Below are 23,944 nucleotides of genomic sequence, written 5' to 3'. Positions count from 1 at the left end.
GAATGAAATAGCATCTAAATGTGCCTTAAAAAACTTAGTTTCTAATAGTTTCCCCTAGTACCTGCTATTTATCTAGTATCTTTCATTTATGGCATCCAATAGTTATTTCTTTGAGTGATAGAAAACACTCACTGTTCCAAATCTTAAGAATTCCTTGCCAGTTAGTGGTACTACCAACACTGTGGAACAGGAGATAAAGTAAACTTTCTTTTAGAATCCATTTAAAATTATTTCTGCTGGTGGATGTAATATATTGGCACATATTTAATCAACCTGCCTACAAGACTGGAGAATAAAGGCAGATGTTTCATTGCATTATCATCAGGTAGAAATAAAAAGGAATGGATTGAAGCACGTTTGGATCAAGGGTATAAAAGCAAGTAGCTTTTGTTCTCTAATACTTCACGAAGAGTCTAGAAATTGTTTCTGAATAGGGAAATGACTCCATGAAACCCTGTTTTCCTGACTCTTCAGAACAGCTTAAATTCCATGACACAAACAGTAAAATTAAAGTGTAAACCAAACATGTTGGAGTCAAACATTCAAGATAAATACAGAAGAAATATACTTTATCTCCTGGAGTTATGCACACACATTGGTGTTTTTAAAGGTGTCCTTGATGTCTAAAGTACATCCCCTCTGCTTTGGTAAAGCTTTCCCTAGCAAGGTCTCTGGTTATTTTCCTGCAAGGATACAGTATCACCATATCAGTTCAATACATAAGGAATGTGTGACAATTTATTACTTAAAAGCCAGATAATATATTCCAGTAAGCAGACTCTGGTAACATAATGCTTCATCACAGTAATTAATCAGCAGCTTGCTGCATGTAATAGGTTTGTTCTTACTTTTTCTAATAAAAGACAAACCAGTTTTTTCCCACATACAATCTCCTGTTGCTAATTCAATTAATGGGAAGCATGTGACTAGTTTATCTTTAACAGTGCACACTTTCTTGAGTGGAATCTATCAAGGCTTCATATATTATTTTCCTGCCTATTTCCCCCCGCCCTCACATTATCCATCAGGAACCAAGTCTACATGTTGTTTTCCTTCAGCCTGCCATTACAGAAAGCCTTTATCTCTGTGGCACACCAGGGCAAACAGGAATGACAATCTGTCCCGACCCAGAAACACGTATCATGACTCACCACTGCTCTTTCAACTTCCAGTGTCTCATGCCTTCTAGAAAAGCATTTTCTGCCTGTGTATCTCCATAACTAATTAATTCTTAGCAGAGGGCTTACTAAGTAGATTAGAAAAGTGCTGTAGCTGCGGGCTGTATTTATGTTAATTGAGAGAGGTTTAGTCTCACACTAGTCAGCTTCTAACCTTTGTAACAGCAATATTTGAACACAGAATCAATGTTCATCAGAAATACTGCCAAAATACTTTTCCATGTCTGCTATTTCATTCCAAAACATTAAGACACTATTCCCCTGAACGGAAACAGCTTACTGAAATTTGGTAGAACACATACCATTCTGAGATTAGAGCCCCCAACAAATGCTCAATCAAAGGCTCGCAGAGATGCTGAGACACAGACCAGGGGTTTGGCTGTTGGAGACCAGAACTAGAAATTAGAGATTTTTCAGGCCGATCCATGATCTTTGTACTAACATGCTGCATGGTATCAGGCAAGTGAAGATATTCATCGTCTCTTTTGTTATTTATCTATTAAATGAGTCTTATGGCGTGAATATTCTCAGCATGCACAAAGGAACATTCTGAAGACTCTGGATGGCAAAACTGTTTAAACACAGGTATTCAGCTGGCAGGACTAGACAAAACAAGCTAGATTTCAGAAGCTGTAAAGAAAATAAAAGAAAGCACAGAGATGAAATTAATTACTTGTTTAATTAAATTCCATTCATGTAGCTTGACTTTCATGCAGTTTATGAATAATATATGGCAATTGAAAATAATTGACTTCTGCTTACATACTTAACAGACTTAACAAGTGAAGTCTGAGTTTCCTAAAACAGCTCATTTACTCAACCTGATTTTGTGATATTCATAGCTAATGTCATGTATCTATCTGAGGCCTTGTTATGGAGCCACAGTGCCTATATCTAAGTCTTGTCTTGCTTCTTTCTATCTCACTCTTAACAAAATCATATTACATTGCCATCAACAGTGTGTGAAGCCAAAGAGACTACTGGGTTATGCCATCACTTGCTGATACGGGTAGGAAGGGTAGACTGAATTATGAAGTCTATTAAACAGCATTAAACGGGGAAGAAATGTAAATGAAATTATATAGGCATTTAGCAGAAACTTAATAATTCATGTAAGAGCAGCCAGGATCCCATAATCAGGTATGCATAAAGTTTTAGAGGGAAAAAAACTGCAAGACCTAATTAATCTCCAGTACTTTCAAAATATGTTTTATTCCTCTAAGCATATGGCACTGAACCTATTAGGAGTTTTAATTAATATTTACTTCAGATAAGCATCTTGAATTCTTTGCAAAGTTTTATTAAAAATCACCTTACTCATGGCTCAATTTTCATTTATTTAGAACTTGTGTTCATTACATTAAAAGCTAGTGACGTAAAATTTAAGTGGAATAGCTTTCCCCTTACTCTTCCCAAAATATGAAAGATATTTTGGCCTATAACTTGTATATAATTTGATCGTGAACATAGAAACAAGCTACCCTGAATTATTCAGGTTTTGCTTCTCAGTCTGCTTTCCCCACATCTCTATTTCGAAACCTGTTACATCAGTAAGACATAGCTCCTCGCATTTTTGTAAGCTTTGATATCTGCATGAAGTTTGTATTAAACATGTTGTGTTAGACTTGTTTGTATACAGAGAAACAACAATGATGTACAGATAAAACATTTAAATTTACTTTGAACTACAGATATTTATTTTACACAGTCAAAGGGAACAGAATCTCTCACATAGGAAGAACAAAGAGAGTCCTAAGGCAGCATCACAAGACAGTATATACGCGCAGCTAATACCTGTAAATCAGGAAAGCAGTTCATGAGCAACTGCAAATGAAGTACTGTCAAAGAAATATTTGCAGCATCAAAACAAGCAGACTCTGCACTGTAATGCTAAAGGACCAGTCATAGAAAAGGAAACACCGATATGCTCGTGGGAGTTTTCACAGACTGAGTTACATTTCCCTCTTTCTACAATGTAATACTGCAAAGTAAATTGTTTTACGCTTATGGGAAAATTATTCTCTTCTGTATTTCAAGGTGGATTATTACTTTAGTTATAAATGAACTTCCACTTTTATCATGTTACTCTAGATTATTTTGCATACCTTGAAGAACAAATACAGGTTCTAAATGCTATAGAAGTCACTTGACTTCAAAAAAGGTGTAGTTTGTTCAGCTGCAGAATGTTTTCATCAAGCAGAAAAGAGAAAAACTTGCACATGCCATTAGTATATAATCACTAAAAAAAAGACAGACATGAGATGGTATGTAGTATTCATAACAAGGTAGCAGTCTGACCTGATATTATCAGATTGCCCTCTTACTATGTTAAAACTAACTAATGGGTCAATTTTCTCTATGTCTTACTATAGTGATACATGAAAGGCTTTTTGCCCTAAAGCTAAGATCAGTGAGAGGCATGAATAGCTTTTGATGAAATTAAAGTTTCTTCTTTAGAGAGTTCACTGTTATTATTCTGCTGTCATAGGTTTGATATTTCCCATCCCCTGCCCCAAACACTGCTCATATCTAAAAGCATACACCAAGAGGGTAGTTTGTATGAGAGGATGAGTTCAGTGGAAAACAAACAGGTTTACGGTACCTGAACCCTTTGAAGCCACAGAGCAGTGCTAAAAACAGACATATTGTGACGGCTTTGCCCTCCCCAAGGCGTGCTATAAATTCTGTATGGAAAGCGTTCCTTCATCCAGTTCTTGTCACTGGACTGCCACTTGGTAAGGCTGTGACCTTAGATGTAAGGTTTCTACTGTCATCCTTTGCATGCTAATAACATTGAAAGCTAATGCAGAGAAGAGAAAGTGTGCGAGAACACCAACGTATGAGAAAACGTTTCTTTTAAAGGAAATTATTGTATCAGCAGGTATTCTACAATGTTACTACAGTGTGATCAGTTGCACTGCACTCCTTTCAGGGTTAGGTTCTCATACACAGCTTGATTTTTCCTCAGCAATTTACTATAGAGAAAAGCTCTGGCTTCAAGACAAGGGAATCCCACTTTTATAAAAATTGCACTTAGAGCTAGACACACAACATCTCTCATAATTACTGAGCCAAACAAATTGCAGCTGATGGTGCAGTGATCCTTACAAACTAAATTAAGGTACAGGGCTCTTTCCAGTCAAAAACATTCATTGCACGGACCACGATGCACAGTCATTAGCATCCTCTGATACTCATATCAAGATACAAAGGGCTTGATCCATAAGTGTTTTATTGCCTTGATTCCACTGATTTCAATCACAGCTGAGTGCCACAGTACATTCCTGGATCTGGGATACAGTTGTTGCTAAGTATTGTTGATACTTATTTTCTAAGTAAGGAGTTGCTAAAGACATGACGACATTGCCACTACAAAACAGTGGGATGGGGTGATGTTCAGTGCCTACTATAAGGTACCAGCTTGATCTTGTAATATTATCAGATTATCCTCTTACTCTTCAAGAATAAGTAGCAACTCTATTCCACAGGTTTCAGTATCTTCATCATTCTTACTGGCCCTAAGGCAGAGCAGGTCTTTGATACCATTATTACTACATAAGAATGCACTCCTTTAAATCATCTTAGACAAGAATGCAATGAATCCTTCAGTACCCAACACAGACCTGTAGTCAGGATGTTTTTCTATAATCTCACTGGTGGTCCACATGGACCAAAATAGCCCAGATCTGAAAACTTTCTGACATACTGAGAGTCCTTTTTGCAACAGGTAGTCTAGCATGAGGGAAAGGGGCCTACAAATATTTTCATGACCTAGACCATATTTTGGATTGCCACTTTCGTGGCTGGCAGTTTACATGCAAGAATTTGTGAGTTTTGTTTTACATGCTATCAGTGCTACTTTTAACTGCTGTAAATCACCCAAGAAGGTGCATATAACTTCTCTGTCAATAACATGTTCTACCTTGAGTATATATTTTCTTTTGCAATTATAAAAAGCCGAAGAAAACAGACTTTTAATAGAAAAGTGCAATGTGTACATTTTTATTCAACACACTGGATTTTTTGAGAACCTTCAGTTTTCAATCCTGCTTAATAATCTAGAATCATCTACTGTGTAAAGCCAAAGATTCACAGACCCTCAGAAGAATGCTAACGCATAAATGCACACTACAAGTTAATCAGAATGAAGAAGAGTGACTAACTGCAAATTAAGGATTAGTTAAGTAGTTACTAACAAAGAAAAAAAACACAAAGCTCAACAAATATTCACTGAATACTAATTCTGTTTTAAATTCTCCTATTTGTAATGAAATGCAATCTTACCAATCAGCTTGTTATAGAATACAGAACAGTATTTTAAGCATGCACCAGCTACACATTATCTCATCTTTTAAACACTTGAACGCATAAACAAATAGCTGCAAAATAGTGAGACATCTCAACAGCTGCTAATTTATTGTATGACTTCACTCATCTCATAAGGTATAATTCCCAGGTTAGACTTCCATTTATAAGTATCTATGGATTTTATTACTGTCTCTCTCAGTTAAATCTTTCTTGCATTAACATCATAAAATGGCTCTAATGGCCTACTTGAGAACAGACTTGACTTTACTAGGACCTATGCATGTAAACTTGAAATAAAAATTATCCTTCCCAAGCCAACAGCAACAGATAACACAGCAATACAAGTAGTTTTGCTCCATAGCAGTAGTCAGTAGTCTAGATCCTGATCTCCCTTATGTCAGCAATCATCTCGTGCACTGAAGAAAATGAAGTCACTTCTAAGTTTCCATCCAGAATAAATTCTGCCCCACTCTCTCTTCAGTCACAAATTCATTTAAGCAGACTGTCCTGAAGAGGCAGTGCAATCCTCATCCTAAAACAGAGGCCAGTGAAACTAGGAGTCCTTCCATTGGCTTCCATGACCTTTGGATGAGGCCCTAAAACAGAGAAATCAGAACACCAAAAGGGACCATATCCTAATTAGAATAATCTCAGTGACACTCAGACAAACCTTCATTGTTCAACAGGAACAGTACCAAGCTAAGTCAAGGAATTTCTGAACACTGCTATCTTGAATATTACTCAACAATCAGCTAGACATCACTTTAACATACACTACAACATGACAGACAAATGGGAATCTAACAACTTTCTCAAAACCCTGTATTACTGGCACTTGAAGCACTTTAAAATGCAAAATCTCACTGCAATTACAATAGTCTCTAATCAGTATATTCTTTTAAATTCAAACTGTGTACTCCTGCAGAAAGCATTAAGAAATAAATGCTGTTCAAAGAACCATACCAGGCTTTCAGAACAATGAAATCTCTTTTTACACAGTTCACAGAGACTTAAAACAGACACAAAATCTTTCTCTGGCTATTCTCACAAGCACTAGAACACAAAGCCCTCAATTTTGGGGTTATCATGCAAGGAAGTGGTCCTGTAGCAACCAGCCTTAAGCAGCAAAGGGGAACACCACTGTAGATTTAACTCATTGTCTTCTAAGACTGCAAAGATGCTTTTCAGCTCTGATACGTAGATGGCTATTGCAACTGAAACAGGATTGAAAAGGTAAGGGTTTGTACTGCAATACCATTTTGGAAGAAAACCAGGTGTATTCCATGTTAGCTTTTGAGAATCTGCATTAATCTGTGAGTTTATATTTGCACAAAGAAAGAATACACGAAAACAAATGCAGAGTGAAAAAAGCAACCTGAAGGGATATGTTGGGGATATGCCTTTCATATATATAGATCAAAACTTTATGGTGATGGTACATTTAGGTATTTAAGATTAAATATTTGGAAAGGTGTCCCATTGTTGAGGCTCCTCTTGAGATTTTTCTGTAAAATATTTTGATTTTGCATGTCACTTACTGGATTCAAGCTCATCTCCACAACAGAATTAGTAGTCAGAGGACAAACAGATGCTCATATGAGCTTTTGGAGAGGGTGATATTCTTCCACCGAAAACTATTCATTCATTTTCAAATGCCATGCAGGGAGTCCACCTTTCTGTCACTCTAGTTAAACATACTTATTCCCAACACTCCTATGGGTCAGGAAATTTCCTCAGGAAACATGAGCAGTAAAAATTGGTCATAGTGGTTTAGTCTCTAATGAAGACTACTGAGAATGGTCAAATGAAAACGGACATTTGGAGAAAATCAGGCTTACTCAAAGGAAATGAAAAGCAATCAAAATGCCAAACTCTAAAGAGGGGAGATGTTAGAGCTGTGGAGTTAAAAACAGAAATCTCCCAAAACAGAAAAAAATACATACCAACCTTTCTTCAGCCCTCAGCTATGACACATTTTTCTGTATATCATATTAACCTGAGAGTCAGCCGTAAGTTATATTTATACCCACAAAAATATATGCCCAAAATGTTAATGTCCTAAATATTTCAGTAGTACTTTGCAATCGATTAAGGACACCTCTAGCACTGTTATATCCCTGAATGTACTAGCCAGACATTTCCTTTGTAAGTCACCAGATAGCTCATGGAAAGTGAGCAGGCGTGATAAATGAGCTGTAGTTTTCTAAATTTTTCTAAACCGTGCTTCTTAACAGATGTATTTACACATTTCACAATCTAACGGTAGGGATGGTGCATGTTACTGCCAAATGTTAGATTAAATGTTATCAAACAGGAGGCTCCCAACAAATTCCCATCATGTTGAATATTAAGATCAGCCTGCCGTGTGTAATTTTTCATGTTATGTCCTCAATCAAGATTTTTTTAAGCTAATTGTTACTGTTTTAATTATCCTTTTCTTACTCACCAATACATGAGAAGTACATATTTACATGAACAAAGAAATTGCAGAATGCTTATCTAGAGGCTTGTTCCACTTAAATTTTTAAATTACTTTGTAAGCTTAATTTGATAATTAAATAAGAAAAACCCACATCAAAAACCTAAATCTGATCTCGTTTTTATTTTACGCTGCTCTTCAAAGTGCCTTCCCTTTCAGACAACAGCAGAGGATTTTGCCTCGTCTGAAGCAGCTGCTCTGTGTCACAACATCTGATTTCCCTTAAGCAGTTTGATGGTGAGAATTACCAAAATGGCTGAACGCCACTCCCGTGCCACTGGCTGGTAAAACCCCAAGGTGTTACCAAGTTGCTGTCAGTGACAGTATGGCCTCAGGCAGACATTTTAGAGAAACAGGACGAAATTCCTGAGGAAGTTGTCATTCCTCTCTGTTTTGCTGGAGAGGAAAAGGTGGAACCTGTATCATGCTGGACCATTTGTATCTGCTGTAGCATATGAAGCAGCACACTGGGGTACACTGGGGCAGATGTAGCGATGAGCATAACCTGAGGCAGTACACGCCTTGTGTAACCTGGGCCAGGCACATACAAGCCCCAGTGAACACGCAACGCATCCTGCTCCAAGAGTCCCGCCACGCAACTCAAGATACCTTACCTGTGTCCATGACAATGGTGGTGCTTTAATGCCACTTGAATAATGAGCAACCTGCTGGACTCAAAGCCCTGACCATAGGGCATTCAAAATCTTAATAAAATACAATATTATTGATGCATTAAGTCTGATGGTTACTCTTTCCTCATGGATGCATGGTAATACCAGCTAACGTGTTCAGATACAGAATTTTGTGGCAGCACGTTCTGAATAGCAACCACACAATGATACAACCACATTTCACATTCAGCAGAGCCCTTGGAGATCACGCATCTTAAGTGCATCACAAACACATAAAACAAATATTAATCTGGCAATGCTACTATAATCATGCTGTTTCTTTATATGTTAATGTCTGTTCACACCTTGAAAAATAGTTGCGTTCATATATCAGCACCTAAAGTCTAAAGGTCTCGGGAAACAGTGCTCTGGTGAAGGGGCTTATAACTGCCCAGGCTATGATCAGATTAGTTTCTTTACATGTCTTCAAGGAGAGCTGAGCAATTAGAAGGAACAAGAGAACCAAAGAAAACACACTCCACAAACGTAACTTACATTAGAAGTGATTTCTGATTTGACTGCCTGCAATACATTTTCAGTAACTTCCTGAAAACCTCCAAGCTTCCAAGGGTTGCTAGCACAAATGTAACACTGAAACTAAAGCCTATGTATTAGATCTTTTCCTCAGAATACATTTTAAGTTTTTTTCAATTATAATGTCGGCATTTCATGCGGCATTTGTTGGTCACATGTTTCATGCACTTGGGAAACGTAAACCATTTTCTAAGACTGAAAAACCACATTTATTAGTAGTATTTTCAAGAACTTTGCACAGAGCGTTTGAAACTCCAGAAATATTTATTAAGGAGAAATGTGTGGGTAACTCTAGATCATGGAATTTCTGAATAGCAGGGGCTTGTTTTAGTTTGGGCACTAACTAAAAAGCAGAATATATTAATAACTAGAAAACATATTTAAATCTAATTTCACATCTAAAAGTGCATATATTTCAGAAATTTTGAAATGGGGAAAGGAATTTTGCTCCTACCTCTTCCAAAGCCCACAATGAGTCAACCACAGGCTTGATCTTCTTATTGTTATATAGATTTAGGAGTTTGTCCATCACACCCTTTATCAGGCCACCTCGATTCTGTTTGAAAAGTAGATTCAACAGGGAAAATCCAGCAATGACTTTGTTCTCCTCATACAGCTTGATAGGATTTACTTTCTCAACTTGCCACCACTGGAAAGCAATAAACAGCAGCACGGTTAGAAAAACACTTTTCAAGAAATGTACAGGAAAGTTCACAAGAAAACTGTCTGGGCAGATGTGACACACAACACATCTGTCAGATCTGAAGCAACAGCCAAGAGAAGCAGTAAGGGTTTTAGTTAAGGAAGAGGCAAAAAAGCATGCAGCTGACTGACATGTGGAAATAAATACAGACTTGTGCTGCCTGAGATTAGGGCGCTAGAAGAATGGTGAACAGATCTGGTTTTAGGACGTGGGTCTAGAAGTAAGGAATTTGGACCTTCCTTCTTACTTCTGCTATCCTTCTTTGTTATCTCAAGAGAGCCATGCAAGCTTCCCAAACGTTCGCAAGCAACTCTTGCTACCGCTCTTCTTTCAAAAACAAGGAAGCCATGCACTGCTTATCAGCTTCCATTTCCTTTTCACCCATTATTATGTCTGTGATATTTGAACAAGCCTCATATTATCTAATGAAATTATTTTATCTCATTTAGCCCAAGAGCATCCTTGAGACTGAGATTCTTCTTCCTAGCAAGTTTTATTTGAATGGGTCAGTTTTTCATTAAAATTTTCATACCATTTTGATGAGTTAATTTTACAGTATAATTACATAAAGAAACAAGTTTTTTATATCAAATTGGATCTACTGTTTTTTTATTAATTCATTTTATTCATATGTATTCTGTCAATAAACACCAGTACTATCTGAAAAACGTTTCAGTCAAAATTCATTTTATTGGGCCAACCTACCCTACAAATTACGTAGGGATCTGGATATGTTTATATTAACTGTAAAAAGGTTGCACAGTAAAGATTATCTTGTTTTAGTTCACAAATGCCTGATGATAACAAAGATCGTGCCACTACAACCATTAAGAAAATGTAGGAGGCAAAGAATAGCTTCTTGCTACAATCTTTGATTTATCTTGTTTTCAACTACATTGAGACTTTTGAAGCTAATTTCTCCTGGGAAGGAGTTGTTGCTGGAAGGTGTAAATGTGCTCTTGGCACAAAGATCGTATGATAGGTCTTCAACCAAGACTTGACCCTCTGATTTTCTTGTTTGAAAGAATCACTTTTTTCTCGCTAGCAGCTTATGTGATGTATTTGTCCCTTTTTCAATCTCCAGGATTTCTGAGCAGATTTTTTGTTGGTTTTGTAAGCTGAAGACAAAAAATGAACATCTGAATTTTGGATTTGTCATCATCATTTCGGAAACAAATGCAACATCATCATCTCCAATGTCACTGGACATAAACACAAACAACAGAAAAATGCATATCTGTATGGAACTAACTTCTAAAAAGCTGCAAATGACTGGACGCAAGCTCCATCTTAAGAGATACATCACCTTTACTATCTCCTTTAATTCACTGCACTGTCCTGACAGTGTTTTCAGATACAAGGTACCTACAGGGTACAGTTATCCATATCCATGGATATGATATTCTGCCGTAAGTAAGTAATGTAGTCTAACTTTAAACTTAGCTGTAGAAGAGATTATGTCTGATAGCTAACAATTTAAATATGTATTGCACACAGATCCAATTCCTGTCTAGCTGTCATATCAGAAAACATGTCAGACCACACTGCAGTCAGAAAAATGGTTTCTTTAGCAACATCAGAAGTAACAACTTAGTAGAGATAAATGAGAATGACAAAGACGAAAATGCTACAGAAAAACTGAAGCTAGAGGAAAGAGCAGAATCACTGGGACACTTACTGATTTTGCAAAACTGAAGAAGCTTTTAGTCTCCCCAGTAACCATGTTAGATGAACCTGTAAAAGATGAGTATATTCACACACAACTTTTTACATGCTGACAAGACGACCATTTATTATACGTAAAATCATTTCCATTATTCATATTTACGAAAAAAAAGTTCCCCAGGTTTAAAAGGAATTAGTAGACATCCTTATATGTTGGTAATAAATAACGAGAGGCCAAGGTGACTGAGCCCTACAAGCTTATAGATATTCTGAGATGACAAAAACAATCTACCAAATCTTCCAAAACCAGGAACGGGTTAAGTGCTACTAGGCATCTTGACACCGAAACTCTTCTACAGTGCTCTCCTCCTCTGCAGTAAAATGCCACTTGTCTCTGACACACTAGTGTATAGCACTGACCACCACACAGGTGGCCCTGCTCTGTGTCTGTGAAGATACATTTATCTGACCACTGCACGTGTGAACATAGATGCATTGTACACTACAACCTGTTAACGAATGTAATGACAATTCACTGGCAGGGACTTCGTTACAAACAGGCACCCAGGTTGGCTTGTACAGTCCAAGCAGATATCTGAGTGACAACAGGTTCGTCGTTGCCACCCTGCTACCTAGATGAAAGCCCAAGGAAGCAGGTATGCTTATCTACGATGCCACTGCACCTTCCACTGCAATACAGATTATTAATTTCAAAAGTTTAGCAATGCCTTCAGCTGTCCTCCTACAGAAGCTTGTCCTGCTTTATCAACACACAACACGGCAGCCTGGCAGAACTGCAGGAAAGACATGTTTACTCAGCATCTGGAGCAGTCTATGTACATGAACGGAAATTTGTGAACAGAAGCAGCCCAGGCTTGAATTCCTCAAAGTTCTATCAAATAAAAACAACATCATTCTTCCTAAAATCCTCCTCCAAGCTTCTCTCCCACAAGAACTATACTACAGTTGCCTTGGCCACACTGTGATTCCTATGGCGTGTAGAATGACAGATCCAAGTCTTCTCCTACACTTCTCCTGTATCACTCAATAATGTTTAACAATCTGAAACATATGTTCACTTTTCTATTTTAAGAGTTTCTTTATATTACCTATTGTTTCTCAGTAATTTAGTCCATGCTCAGCTTCACTAACATCCTTGACTGGAAATGGCCAAATTGAAAAAGTATAACATGGCAGCCTCCAGTTCTGGAACGAGTGGCATAGATGATTTTAAGAAATTTTAAGCTTTGCAAAGCTTTAGTTTTGAAATACGTAGCCGGCTTTTTCCACTCACCATATAAAATGTAAGTCCCAAGTGGTTTGAGAAGACTGAGGCCTTTCCCAGTATTTTCTCCACATAGACAGTCCAAAACAATATCTACTCCATCTGTTGAGATTCTAAAAAGCAAGAAAGAAATCTCACTTTGCAATAGGATCCACAGGACTGGTCAGCCAGCATGATACAGGCTGATTATTAACTTAATACTAACATTTTCCAGGTACTTTAGAAAGGACTCTAACGCTGTGGCTTTGACTACATGAAAACCTCATCAAAAGGAAATTCAAACTCATTCAATGCTGGAACACGAGTGTGTTCGGCTAGCCAAACCAGGCCTTTCAAGCTTAGAAGAGTGGGAAACCATCTTCTTCCCCCTTTTTGAGGGCTTTCAGTAAAATTATATTATTGAAAAACAGGTGATTGATATAAAGCTCTTTTTCAGTGAACGCAAATGTCAGAGATTGTTGGGGTTTTTTTGGTCAATAATTTCATAGAGAAAAAGGACATTTTTGTTATTCACATAATCTTATATTCTTTTTCTGAATTCATAAGGAAACAGATCTTCTCCTAGCTTCTCCTCAGATAAAATGATGTCCTCGTAAAGTTATTTAAAGAGTCTTCTGCTACAGACTTTGTTTCAACTAGATACCGTTAGCAAGGAGTTAAGTCAAGCATGAAGAGAAGTCATCAGGAGCTAGGAACCCAGCTCTAAGGATACAATTAGGCCACATTATAGAAAACAGACAGTATTTACACTATTCCAATAAATTCCTTGCATATTTATAATTTTCCAATAAATAGCTTTGTGAATGCAGTGCCACTATGATGCTGAAGAAGAAATAAATACACACAAATATCCTGATTTAGTTCTTTTTTTCCTGGCAAAACAGGGGTGGTGTCAGGGAACTGTCCCAGAAAGAACTGTCCTGATGAAGGGCAGAAAGAGCCAAGATTATCTGCAATCAAAAGTTATCAGAAGTTAAAGGGGCTTTATTGCTTTTTTTAAGCACTGATTTCTCTTACATCCGTTCCGACATCACAATACCCCCTTAGATCAGATCTTCTTGCTTCCCCTGCCAAGAGTTAGGATTAAGGTTGGTGTTGAACTCTGATCAATGTTTTCAAGTGTTCTTTCTTGCTGAATCAACATTTGTAAAGTGGGGATTTGCTAGAATTCAGTCTTCATCTCACCACAGCAATTTTCCAGGGGCAGCAAAGCACTTAGGTATGCATACTTCCCCAAGAGAAAGGCTATCAAAGTGATGAAGAAATGTGCTGCAATTCTTCTGAGCTGTAAGAAAATGGTAGAGGTGTCATCTGCTGGACAAGTCCTATCTTTTTTGATGAAATTTCCCATATGGAAAAACTTTCCTTTGATATAAAACATCTTTTGTGATGGATCATTTCAAATGTTCTCCTAAGCCATTGTGAGTGCTGCAGAAACAGTAGTGAGACACCCTGCTTTCTCCACCAACACCAGTTGGGATTGATAACAGCTCAGACAAAAGTCTGCTATGTACTGAAAGCCCTCTTCGAGGGCTAGTAACCCTTGCACTAGAAGACCTTCTGAGACTTTGCACGTCACTCTGAAGAATGTCTGAGTTTGACAGGAAGCCCATCAACTGTCCTACCTTGGGGTGCCCCTTTGAGAAACTTCTTGGCTTACGTCCAGCTACATAATCTAGTATTTTAACAGATACAAGATGAAGGGAAAATATTATTCTTATCTGTCTGACAAGCAAAATCAAAAAGACTTTTTTTACTAAGATTTTCTTATCAATTCTTAAGTTTTGCCACCTGTATCAACATCAATATCTAAAAATGGTTAGACAAATTGGAAAACAAAGTATTTGAAAGCATGTAAATAAAAACACACATGATGACTTCAAAAGGCAACAGGATGATTCTAATCTGAATGCAAACAAACAACATCTAAGGATCTGGAATTAAAACACATGTGCTCTGATATCAGTCCCTGGCAGAGGATAAAAACCCAGGCAGATGGAAACACACCAGAGAACTCCAAAACCTGGGTAACTTACAGATCCACTGAAAATGTCTTAGTGCACTACAGTGAGCTACTACATAAGCAGATCACAACAAAGCACATACTTCTGTTAAGACCTGTATTCTTTTTCACTTAATTTACTTTGCTTGCAACAGATGTCCAAGTATGAACATGGACTAACAAAGCTTATGTTGCTTATAAATTGGGAGGTGCTTGCTATCTTGTCCCTTGTAGTGGATGGATGGAATATCTGGAATAAACTATGTTCCCAAATTCACAAATGTAATCTCTTCCCACAAATATGATCAGCCCAGTGTCTTTCACAGTATTTTGCCAGATATTATACAACCCTTATTCAGGAAAATAAAAGATTACCTTTTTACTTCTTGAACATAGTCTGCATTTCTGTCAAACAGGTGAGTTACTGAGTCTTTGATTGCTTCATGTTTGAAAGACGAAGCTGTTCCAAAAACAGTAACATTGGGAATAGTTGAACAGAGCTGAGCAACAGCTTGACCCTGCAAACACATTATTTTGTTAGTTCACTGACTTGGAAGTTCGTTGACAGACTTTGCAACTGCCAGTTCACTCATGACACAGCAAAATCCAAGACCAAACATGTGCAAGGACTTCCCAAACTAATTTCTTGCCAGTGCAATGCAGTTCAGCCACAGGAAAAACAAAACAAAACAAAACAACCCAACACAACAACACCACTTAAATCAAAAGGATATTCTGAAGACAAAGCAACTGCAGGGCTAAAGTGAATTTAATCTAATCAAAAATTGTATTGGAAAAGAGTTCTTGTTCTTTTAACAATGACAGTGTAATTTAAGGGAAATGGCATTAATTTACAAGGACCACCAAAAACGATTATTCAAAGAGCGCACGAGAAATATTTCTTATTCCCTGCTTTGCATCCTATGTGTATTTCCCCCAGAGCCCCCTGAGTAATGTCAGCCATCCTCTTTGCACTTCATACCTCAGAACAGTGCTGACCACTTCCACAGAGGACTGAAACCCCCTCTGCTCACAGGGAAGGCCTTGTGGCATCTGATGCCAGAAAAGAATTTCTGGCCAATAAGGTAAAAGCAGTTGGTTCCTCTGGTACTCAGGTACAGCTTTTATTGTTCGGGTGTTTGCAGCACTAACACAGAAGGTCAGTCCCAATACAGCAGGTAGTCTGCCATTACTAAGCAATCGTATTTTCTTACGGTTGCCAGTTGGTGTAACAAATACTGCAGAGTAAAACAAATCTGGTTTATCTCTTATTAATAACAGTAATTATTGCTGATACAGGTCTACTTAGGCCAGTGCCCCAACCTCAAAACTGATCAACAGCAAAAGGGAGAAAATGGCCTAGAGCATGTACAGGGAAATCATTCTCCTCATATATCCTCTCAGCTTCCACAACTTCCACGTTGTAAGCTTTGCTGATGTTTAAATGAGCTTGTAGGAAGTTCTTGCAGCATATAACATGCAAATTTCATGTCACATTTTTAATTTCTGAGCTTTGAAACAGAACCATGATTTCTTTCAAATGCCATGATGAAAATTACAAGGCTGAAAAAGAGAAGCCATCTTGCTCTGACAGGCAGGCCCAACTCGGCCCCATCCCCACAAACATACACATGCATCCACTCACATGCACAGGTATTCAAGCCGTGTAACTACTCCCATGTTAGAGTAATTGGTACAACAGCAAAAACTTGTCAGGGTAGAAAAGAAGTTGTGCAAAATATTTCTACCAAAGCTTGCTTTTGCCCTACTTCATGCAGGTATTTGCCCAAATTCATGGAGGTGTTCCTTAGGATTTCAAGCTGGTTGGGGTAAAATTCTGAGTGGAAGTAAATTTGCTGGCTGGAGTCATGGAGGCAAAGATAGGGAGAGGATTCTACCTTCACAGCAGACTCTCTTCCGGCTCATGTTTTTCAGAAAACAATAGATAATACTGAGATGCCTCTCTGCCCCAAAGCAAGAGTCCATGAACAATTCCCACCTTGCAAGCCCTCTGCACACAGATCCCTGCCAGAAATCAAACGGAGCAGCGTGCTCCTGTGAGCTCACTGAACACAAACTACTGGAGAGCTTTCACAGAGGAAGACATGGCCTCTGCAGGCACCTCCTACAGGATGGAGGATTTGGCATCTGGGCAGGAATCCAGTGGAGTCAATCAGATGCCATGTCAGTGTTTAGGTAGGACTTGGGGTGTTAGAAAATCTGCGCACTCAAATGTCTGTACTTTGGCTTTCTAGCTTTGAGCCCCAGAAAGCTTTAACTTCTCAAAGTTATAACCTCAAATTTCATGAAGCTGAGAGAAGAAGGCTGAGCCATATGGATTTCAAAAAAGATCCTAACAGGTCATCCCTTTACAACCCTGTTTTTTGTTTTACTCTTAGCACACTAACAAACAGAAGACAGACTTTTGGTAGCCAAATTCTGCCTCTTGTCGCAATGACATTATTCCCCTGGAGCTAGCATGGTTACACAGATATGCCCAGAAGCATGAAATGGCACTATCATTCTAAAAATACTAACTGAGAGAATTCAGCAGATTCTTACTTACATTCACACTCAAAAGACTGTAGTTTGTAAACTGTATGCATGACCAGTAAAAACATCCGTGGATAAACACATTTCTATTCATTCCAGCCAGAAAACCTGATTATTAGTACGTAAACACCAGTAATCAGTTCTTGGGTTTTATTTACAGTAGAATAATTAGATAACCCTGCACACCCTCGGGGTCTTGGCATACTCACATATAACGCTGAATATAATTGCTAGTGACAATCCTGTGAACTGAACATCGCAAGACAGGACAATATATATGGTGGCATCCAGGAGTTTCAGATTGGTTTCCTACTGGGTTAGTCAGTAAACAGCTACTCAGCAAGGCACAGTTTATGTGATCCTTTGGACAGGTACCAATAGACACAGAGAGGAGAGCCGGAGAACGGATGCATTCTCATTCTAACTTTACAGAAACGGACTAGCACAGCAAACTGAACAACCCGTCCAACAGCTCAGAGAACCTTATACTGGGACCCAGGTATGACTGCTGGTTTGTAGCATGGTAAACCAAAACCAAACATAAATGACCTGTTCTTTTTAAAATCATACACCATTTTCCTGGGTTGGAATCCCTAATCTCTTAAACATCATACGAAAATCCATTCCTGAGGGGCCTCATCTCAAAAGATGTAATGTCTCCTGGGAGCAGAAAGTTTCACTCTTCTCATACTTCATTTTTCTATTACCATCTCATTCTAAAGCTGAGCTTTTAGCCTCCACAAATATTGTAACATAAAATTACAAGAAAAACTAATCTGGATTTTATATGTCTCCTTTTCTTAGTCATTTTCATTAGCAATCCTCTTTTCTCGCTTTCTGTGTCTCCCAGAAAACCATCATCCACAGTGATTTAGATAAGTCAGTATTTTATAATGTATGCAAGTTGAGCGAAATTCTGACACTATTGATCTATTCTCTACTTAGTTTTCTGCATTTTCAGTCTAACTTGGGAAGATTAGGAATAATAAGTATATCCCAAATCAAAAACACTGAATGCTTAAAAGGTCAAATATTTGAGTAGGAAACATGTTGATTTTTATCCTGCAGAAGATGATTTAACATTTAACAAACTGACACTCAAATGAATAGGAGAGAAATGCACGAATACCCCAGGATGTATGTGCAAAAACTATCTTCCTCCTGACTCAAACTTGCTAGTACACCCCGCACAGAGATAAGCTTATCTAAAATCCCACATCAGAATACTTTCCAGCTTTCTGTAGATATTTAAAGCCTAGAACTGACTCGTATGACCAGTACTTTTATAGTTGGATGAACAACATCACTGAAGTGTTTTGAGACAATTCCAGAAAATATTCTTCTACAGCTTTCTGAAGACCTTAATTTGACATTGACTCTTACTTATTTTTGTACAAAGTATTCTTAGTATTGATATTTCAGAAATCTTGGAGTAAAGGCTGATACTGGAACTTTCATGCTTTCCCCAACAAAACAGGAGAATTGAACTCAACCTATGAACTCAAACATTTCACCAATTTCTGTGGAATTCAACTAAGCTCCAAAACAGCACTGTGGCTATGCAAGTCACTCCTAAGTCTCCTTTCTAATCCCTTAAGTCATCTAGCTACCTCTGGATTAGTAGCTAGCGTTTAGAGAGCTATACATTTTAATTGCAAGTATGTGAGGCCCTGGTGTTCAGAATGGCCACAGTTCACAAATGAAGCATGCACAAAGGGTTTTGCAGCTGGAAGGAAGAACATCCTCTTCCCAGGGCTGTGGCAGGGCAGGCGAGGTATCCATGCCGGCTCCTGTCCCACCGCACACTCTCGCCAGGAAGCACCTTTGGATCACAGGGGCACACGAGCCCTCTCCTGTTTTTAGATTCCAAAGCCATTCCCCTCCTAAAAACTGCTTTGTGGTAGACAGAGACAAGAGAGCTTTCTGCCTCCTCCCTGCTCAGACAAAACAGCATCATCTCTACTACTAGCTTTCACCACAGAGACCACTTGGATATGGATGCAGGCACCATGTTATCAGGAATAATGTATGAACTCTCAAACCTTCTGAGAGGGTGTATAATTTAAAAAAATGAAAATAAAACTCCTCACATATCTAATTTTTCATATATGATGCAACTTTCTGCACATAAGTACAGACCAGATACTTGCATCCTGAACCTGGGAAAATTAATAAGTGGCAAAAGATAATTCTCACTTGGACATTTAATTTTACTTGTAACAGGATTTAGCAGTCTTTAAAAAAAAACTGCTTCACTGAAGGGATAGACATGGTTATAAAATATTTCCTTAAAATGGAATTAATCTCCTTTAAAATACGTATACTACTTATCATGCAGAACTCCACATGGTGAGTCCTAGAAGAAATTAACAACTTGGACTAAAGCATTCTGTGAAAATGAAGCATGTCTCCTAATACATTTGGCACAGAAGTCTTGTGTCTCTTTAGCTTCAAAGTTTGTTTGATGGATTCCTTTTCAAGGTATCCTGTCAATTCATAAAACCAGTATGTTGGATCTAATCTACACATATGTCTATTACAGAATTTATTATAAATGGATATGTTTGCAGTAGTTTTAAATCCAGTAAAAAGATGCAGATGTCTTTACATTCCATTGCTTTAAAACTGAAATTTAAAAGTCAATATAGAAAGCATAAATAGAAGAAAACTTACCAATCTAATTATCTTCTTAATATTAATTTAACACTGGATAAAATATAAATAAAGTGTATAAGTTAGCAGATTTCTGAAAGGGTATGACCTAATGGCACAAGCCAGACCTCAGTCTGATGTGCAAGCTGTGCACTGAATTACAGCAGTTGCAGATCAGTATACTTTCAAGAAAGCTTCTTTTTTGCTAGTATGTAAACTGAGCCCAGCTTTATAGCACGAGAGCGCAAACCATCTACAAGATACCACCCTGCAAAACTACATCTATTAGAACCAATAGCATCAGTGAGAAGCTATACTTTCTAGGGTATATTTTAGCAGCCCAAAGCTGCTACAGCAGTTTAAAAAAAAAATCATTTAGACTTAATCTTGCACAAGAAACCTCTCTGGAACAAAACGTGAGGAGAATCCACATTTCCAAAATGCTTAGATGTCACATAACCATATCTGAAGGTGGTACGAAGTACACAAACTACAAAAGACGACATCTACTAATCTCCTGGCATCAAGGAAAACTTTTCTCTGGTGTTTGGAGAAGTCAGACACACAACACTCCATCTCCTGAAGGTCGTGTTTTTCCAATTACAGCAGAGGAAATTGGAAACCAAACACTAAGGTGAGCACTGCGGAGTGGACAAACTGAAACGCAATTCTTGAACAAACGTAAGGCAGCATCTGCTACACTCAGAGCACCACAAATAAGTTTTGGAGTAGAGGGAGGGGAAGAAAGAGTCACCATGAGATAACGATCTCTTTTACCCTCAAAATCTCTTATTTTCTGCAGCAATTAGCAGGGTGTGTTTTTTCCTACGCCCTTGCAAAATTGTGCAGCTGAGGCACATTCAAAAAACTCGGGTCTGACTCTCCACGTGGTCTAAGTCCTCTTCAGTTTACTGGAGCTACGACAACATCCCCCAGCCAAGATCCTCACTCAGAGGATATAAGCTCTCTCTGAAAAGGCAGAGCAGCCAAGGCAGAGTTAAGCACTGCCCGCCTGTGACATGACTCAGCGGGGGATTCAGGGAAAGGACGTCCTCTGGGGAGTGCAGGGCTTCGGGAGGCAAAAAGAAAGGCCTTCAGAGACTGCAGCCTGCTTTGGTCAGGGAAATTGCTTTTTGTGTATGACTCGCCAGGCTTTTGTGTTTGATTAACAGATTATGCTCTGAGGCAGCGTCTGCAAACAGGCTCAGCCATGGCACTGGGACTCTCCTGAGCTGCTGAGGGAGCACATCCATTGCTTTAGAGGCATTCAGCAGCACAGGGCAGCTCGGCGTGGAGATACCCTGTCCGGCAGTGAGTGAGATAGCTTGGGTACTTAAAGCAGCCTAGACTTGGTTACACAGAGCTCTGTGTGAGCTGATTTATTCCTTTCCTTGGCTGCTGGAGATGAAATAAGAGGAAAGCACTTCATCAAATGCAGAATGGCTATGAACTGCGAATATGAAAAGAGCAAGTGCAGTTCTGGGAGGTATCAGCAAAGACTTCAGCAAAGTGGGGAGTATGAATGCCATTGTACAGAATGCTGGCCAGGACCATCAGAAGAGAGGAGTAAATTCTAATTATTCACATTCAAGAAGGACTGACTCAAACATGAGTGCTATATAATGTGCTCCTACCTGCTAGGTGCAGACAGACCTGAATTCAGTCTACCCATACAATGTTTAAAAGGATCAGGGATGCTGTGACACCTATTTTAAAAGGCTCTAAGCTTTCACACCCGCTTACTGCTTCTTTGCTGCCAACCAGCTCAGAGCCCAGGAAATGTGTATATATCTGCCTGGACCAGAGTCTGTAGGATGACCAAGGAAACAGACACCTAACCTTACAAAAAAGGTACCAAGAACAAACCAACCTGCTTTCAGCCTGAAAAACACAGGCCAAGGAGCAAATTGATCCTGTGCTTGTTCTAGCCATATACACACGTACATCCTACCAAAAAGATGTGAAAGAAGTGCCCCAGGAGGAAAGAGTAGCTAATTTTAATTAACGGACACCAGCAGAATAACAATGATATACTAACCGGCCACAAATAGTCTGGAAATGAGAAAGATTTCTCACCGAGCAAGACAGAGCACAAAGAATTTGAAGGGATAAACACACTGGTTGTGATTTTTTGTTTTTGGGGGGTTTTTTGTTTGTTTGGTTTGGTTTGGTTTTTTTAAGAAGAAATTTAATAATTCTCTACAAAGGGTTCCTATACACTGCCTGTGATAGCAGGTGACTAGATTTACTACAGAGTGCCAGTTCTTTGTCAGATAAAACATCACCACTTCAGTGATTCAGTTTGGAACACATCCTCAAATATTTGCAATTTATGCAGGGGAGACACAAAAAGAGGGTTCCTGCCAAGCAGTAACCAATCCTGCCAGGATGACCTAAATCTGTTGCCAAGTCAGATTTACCCTTCAAATTCAAACATGGGAGCTGCATTTCTAACTTACTCTGCTTGCAATTCCTCTGCTGCTAAGCCTGAAAGGGAAGGTCAGATCACAGCTTCAGGATAACAATAGATGCTCCTGCATGAAAAGCAGCTTAATTTTAGCACCTGTAAAATCAAAATACTAAAGAATTGGCTAATAATTCTGCCTTGCGTCTGAGGGGTTAAGCGATGAAATTAAAGTGTTTACACAATCTTGGTAAATGACCAAAGTTTTGTGCTCTAAATATTCAGAATAGGAAGTACATAAAGAGCAAACAAACAAGTAAATGGGCATAATGGCTGTCTCTCACAAATCTAAATCCCTGAAAGAATTCATTTTCCAGGGAGATGCTAGAGATAGAGACTGGCTTTACCAAGGCTAGAAGAGATGAGCCTAAGGTTTTTTGCCTTTTTTTTTTTTTAATACAACAGTCCTGTATTTACAGTAATTCAACTAATCCAGGGTACAGTTTACAAGTTTACATTAATAATTTTAAGAGCAACTTTATAATCTTGTACAAGCCTGTGCTGTGGCTTGCACTGCACGCACTGACTTAAACAGTCACCATTTTAAAGAACTAATTGCTTCATACAGCAGATCAGTCACAGCAGGGTGCACGCTACTGCTCAGTTTTCTCAGTGTATTTTCTTCAGTCGCCACTTTGCTTCACTTGGGGGGGGCGCGGAGAGAAGACGTGGGAGTATATTTGTGAAGGGAGCTACTCTACCATTGTCTTACAGTTATTTCAAACATAAATTACAGCATTTTACAGTTACGAGAGGCCAATATATGTCCCACAGTAAGTCGTATGTTCTTGCAAACTTGTATTTCTGAGCATTAGTTTCTATACGTGGAAAATAGAAAGTTTTTGAAGTTCAGTGTTAGCTGACTTTCTCCTTATTTTACTAATCAGTTCAGAAGGGCACTTAACATTTCCGTAGCTTTAAGCATTTAAACTTACACAATTATATCTTTTGTAAATTATTGAGCCGCCCTGCTACTCAATATAACAGTTTAAGCAGAAGAGTTCAGCATCCTGCCAAGCAGAGGCCTGAAAGAGCGTATGACAACCCTTGCGCTTGTTAGATCTTGGTCAGTAGCAGCTCATGCAATGATAACAGAATGCTTTGCAAAGTCTTAATTTCTCATCAAAGTTTGATTGAATCATGCAATGCAACTGTAAGCCTGTACCACAAGGGCCCCTAAAGTTTCTCCAGCCTACCTCACTGCCCAGGTTGAGCAGTGAGAGTCAGTCTCTCTTAACTGCCCCATCTCAAGAGGGGAATAAAAAAAAAACAAAAACCCCCAAAAAACAGGAAAACCAAACCAAGACCCAAAGTAGCCCCTTTCCAAACCATCAAAATCAACAAGCTGGCTAGGAAACAAAAGCAAGTACAATCCTTCCTTTCAAACCGACTTTCTAAAGCACTGCAGCAGGTCCTCCTCTTCAGATGGAAGGCTACAATATACCAACAG

General features: G+C 38.6%; 1 protein-coding gene across 1 annotated transcript in view; it reads right to left on the bottom strand.

Annotated features, from left to right (window-relative positions):
- VAT1L (vesicle amine transport 1 like) overlaps positions 1-23,944 on the bottom strand; it is a gene marked incomplete at both ends in the record, with an annotated part of 59,409 nt that overhangs the window by 20,947 nt on the left and 14,518 nt on the right. Inside the window, 4 exons of the mRNA XM_082005933.1 lie at positions 9,625-9,819; positions 11,552-11,607; positions 12,833-12,936; positions 15,201-15,343. Coding sequence (XP_081862059.1) covers positions 9,625-9,819; positions 11,552-11,607; positions 12,833-12,936; positions 15,201-15,343 — 498 coding nt within the window. The remainder of the gene's footprint in view (positions 1-9,624; positions 9,820-11,551; positions 11,608-12,832; positions 12,937-15,200; positions 15,344-23,944) is intronic.

The sequence above is a fragment of the Phaethon aethereus genome (genome assembly GCF_964289735.1).
Source record: "Phaethon aethereus genome assembly, chromosome: 13".
Taxonomy (NCBI): domain Eukaryota; kingdom Metazoa; phylum Chordata; class Aves; order Phaethontiformes; family Phaethontidae; genus Phaethon; species Phaethon aethereus.
The sequence above is the reverse complement of the archived record's forward strand: the minus strand, read 5'-3'. Positions and strand labels throughout refer to the sequence as shown.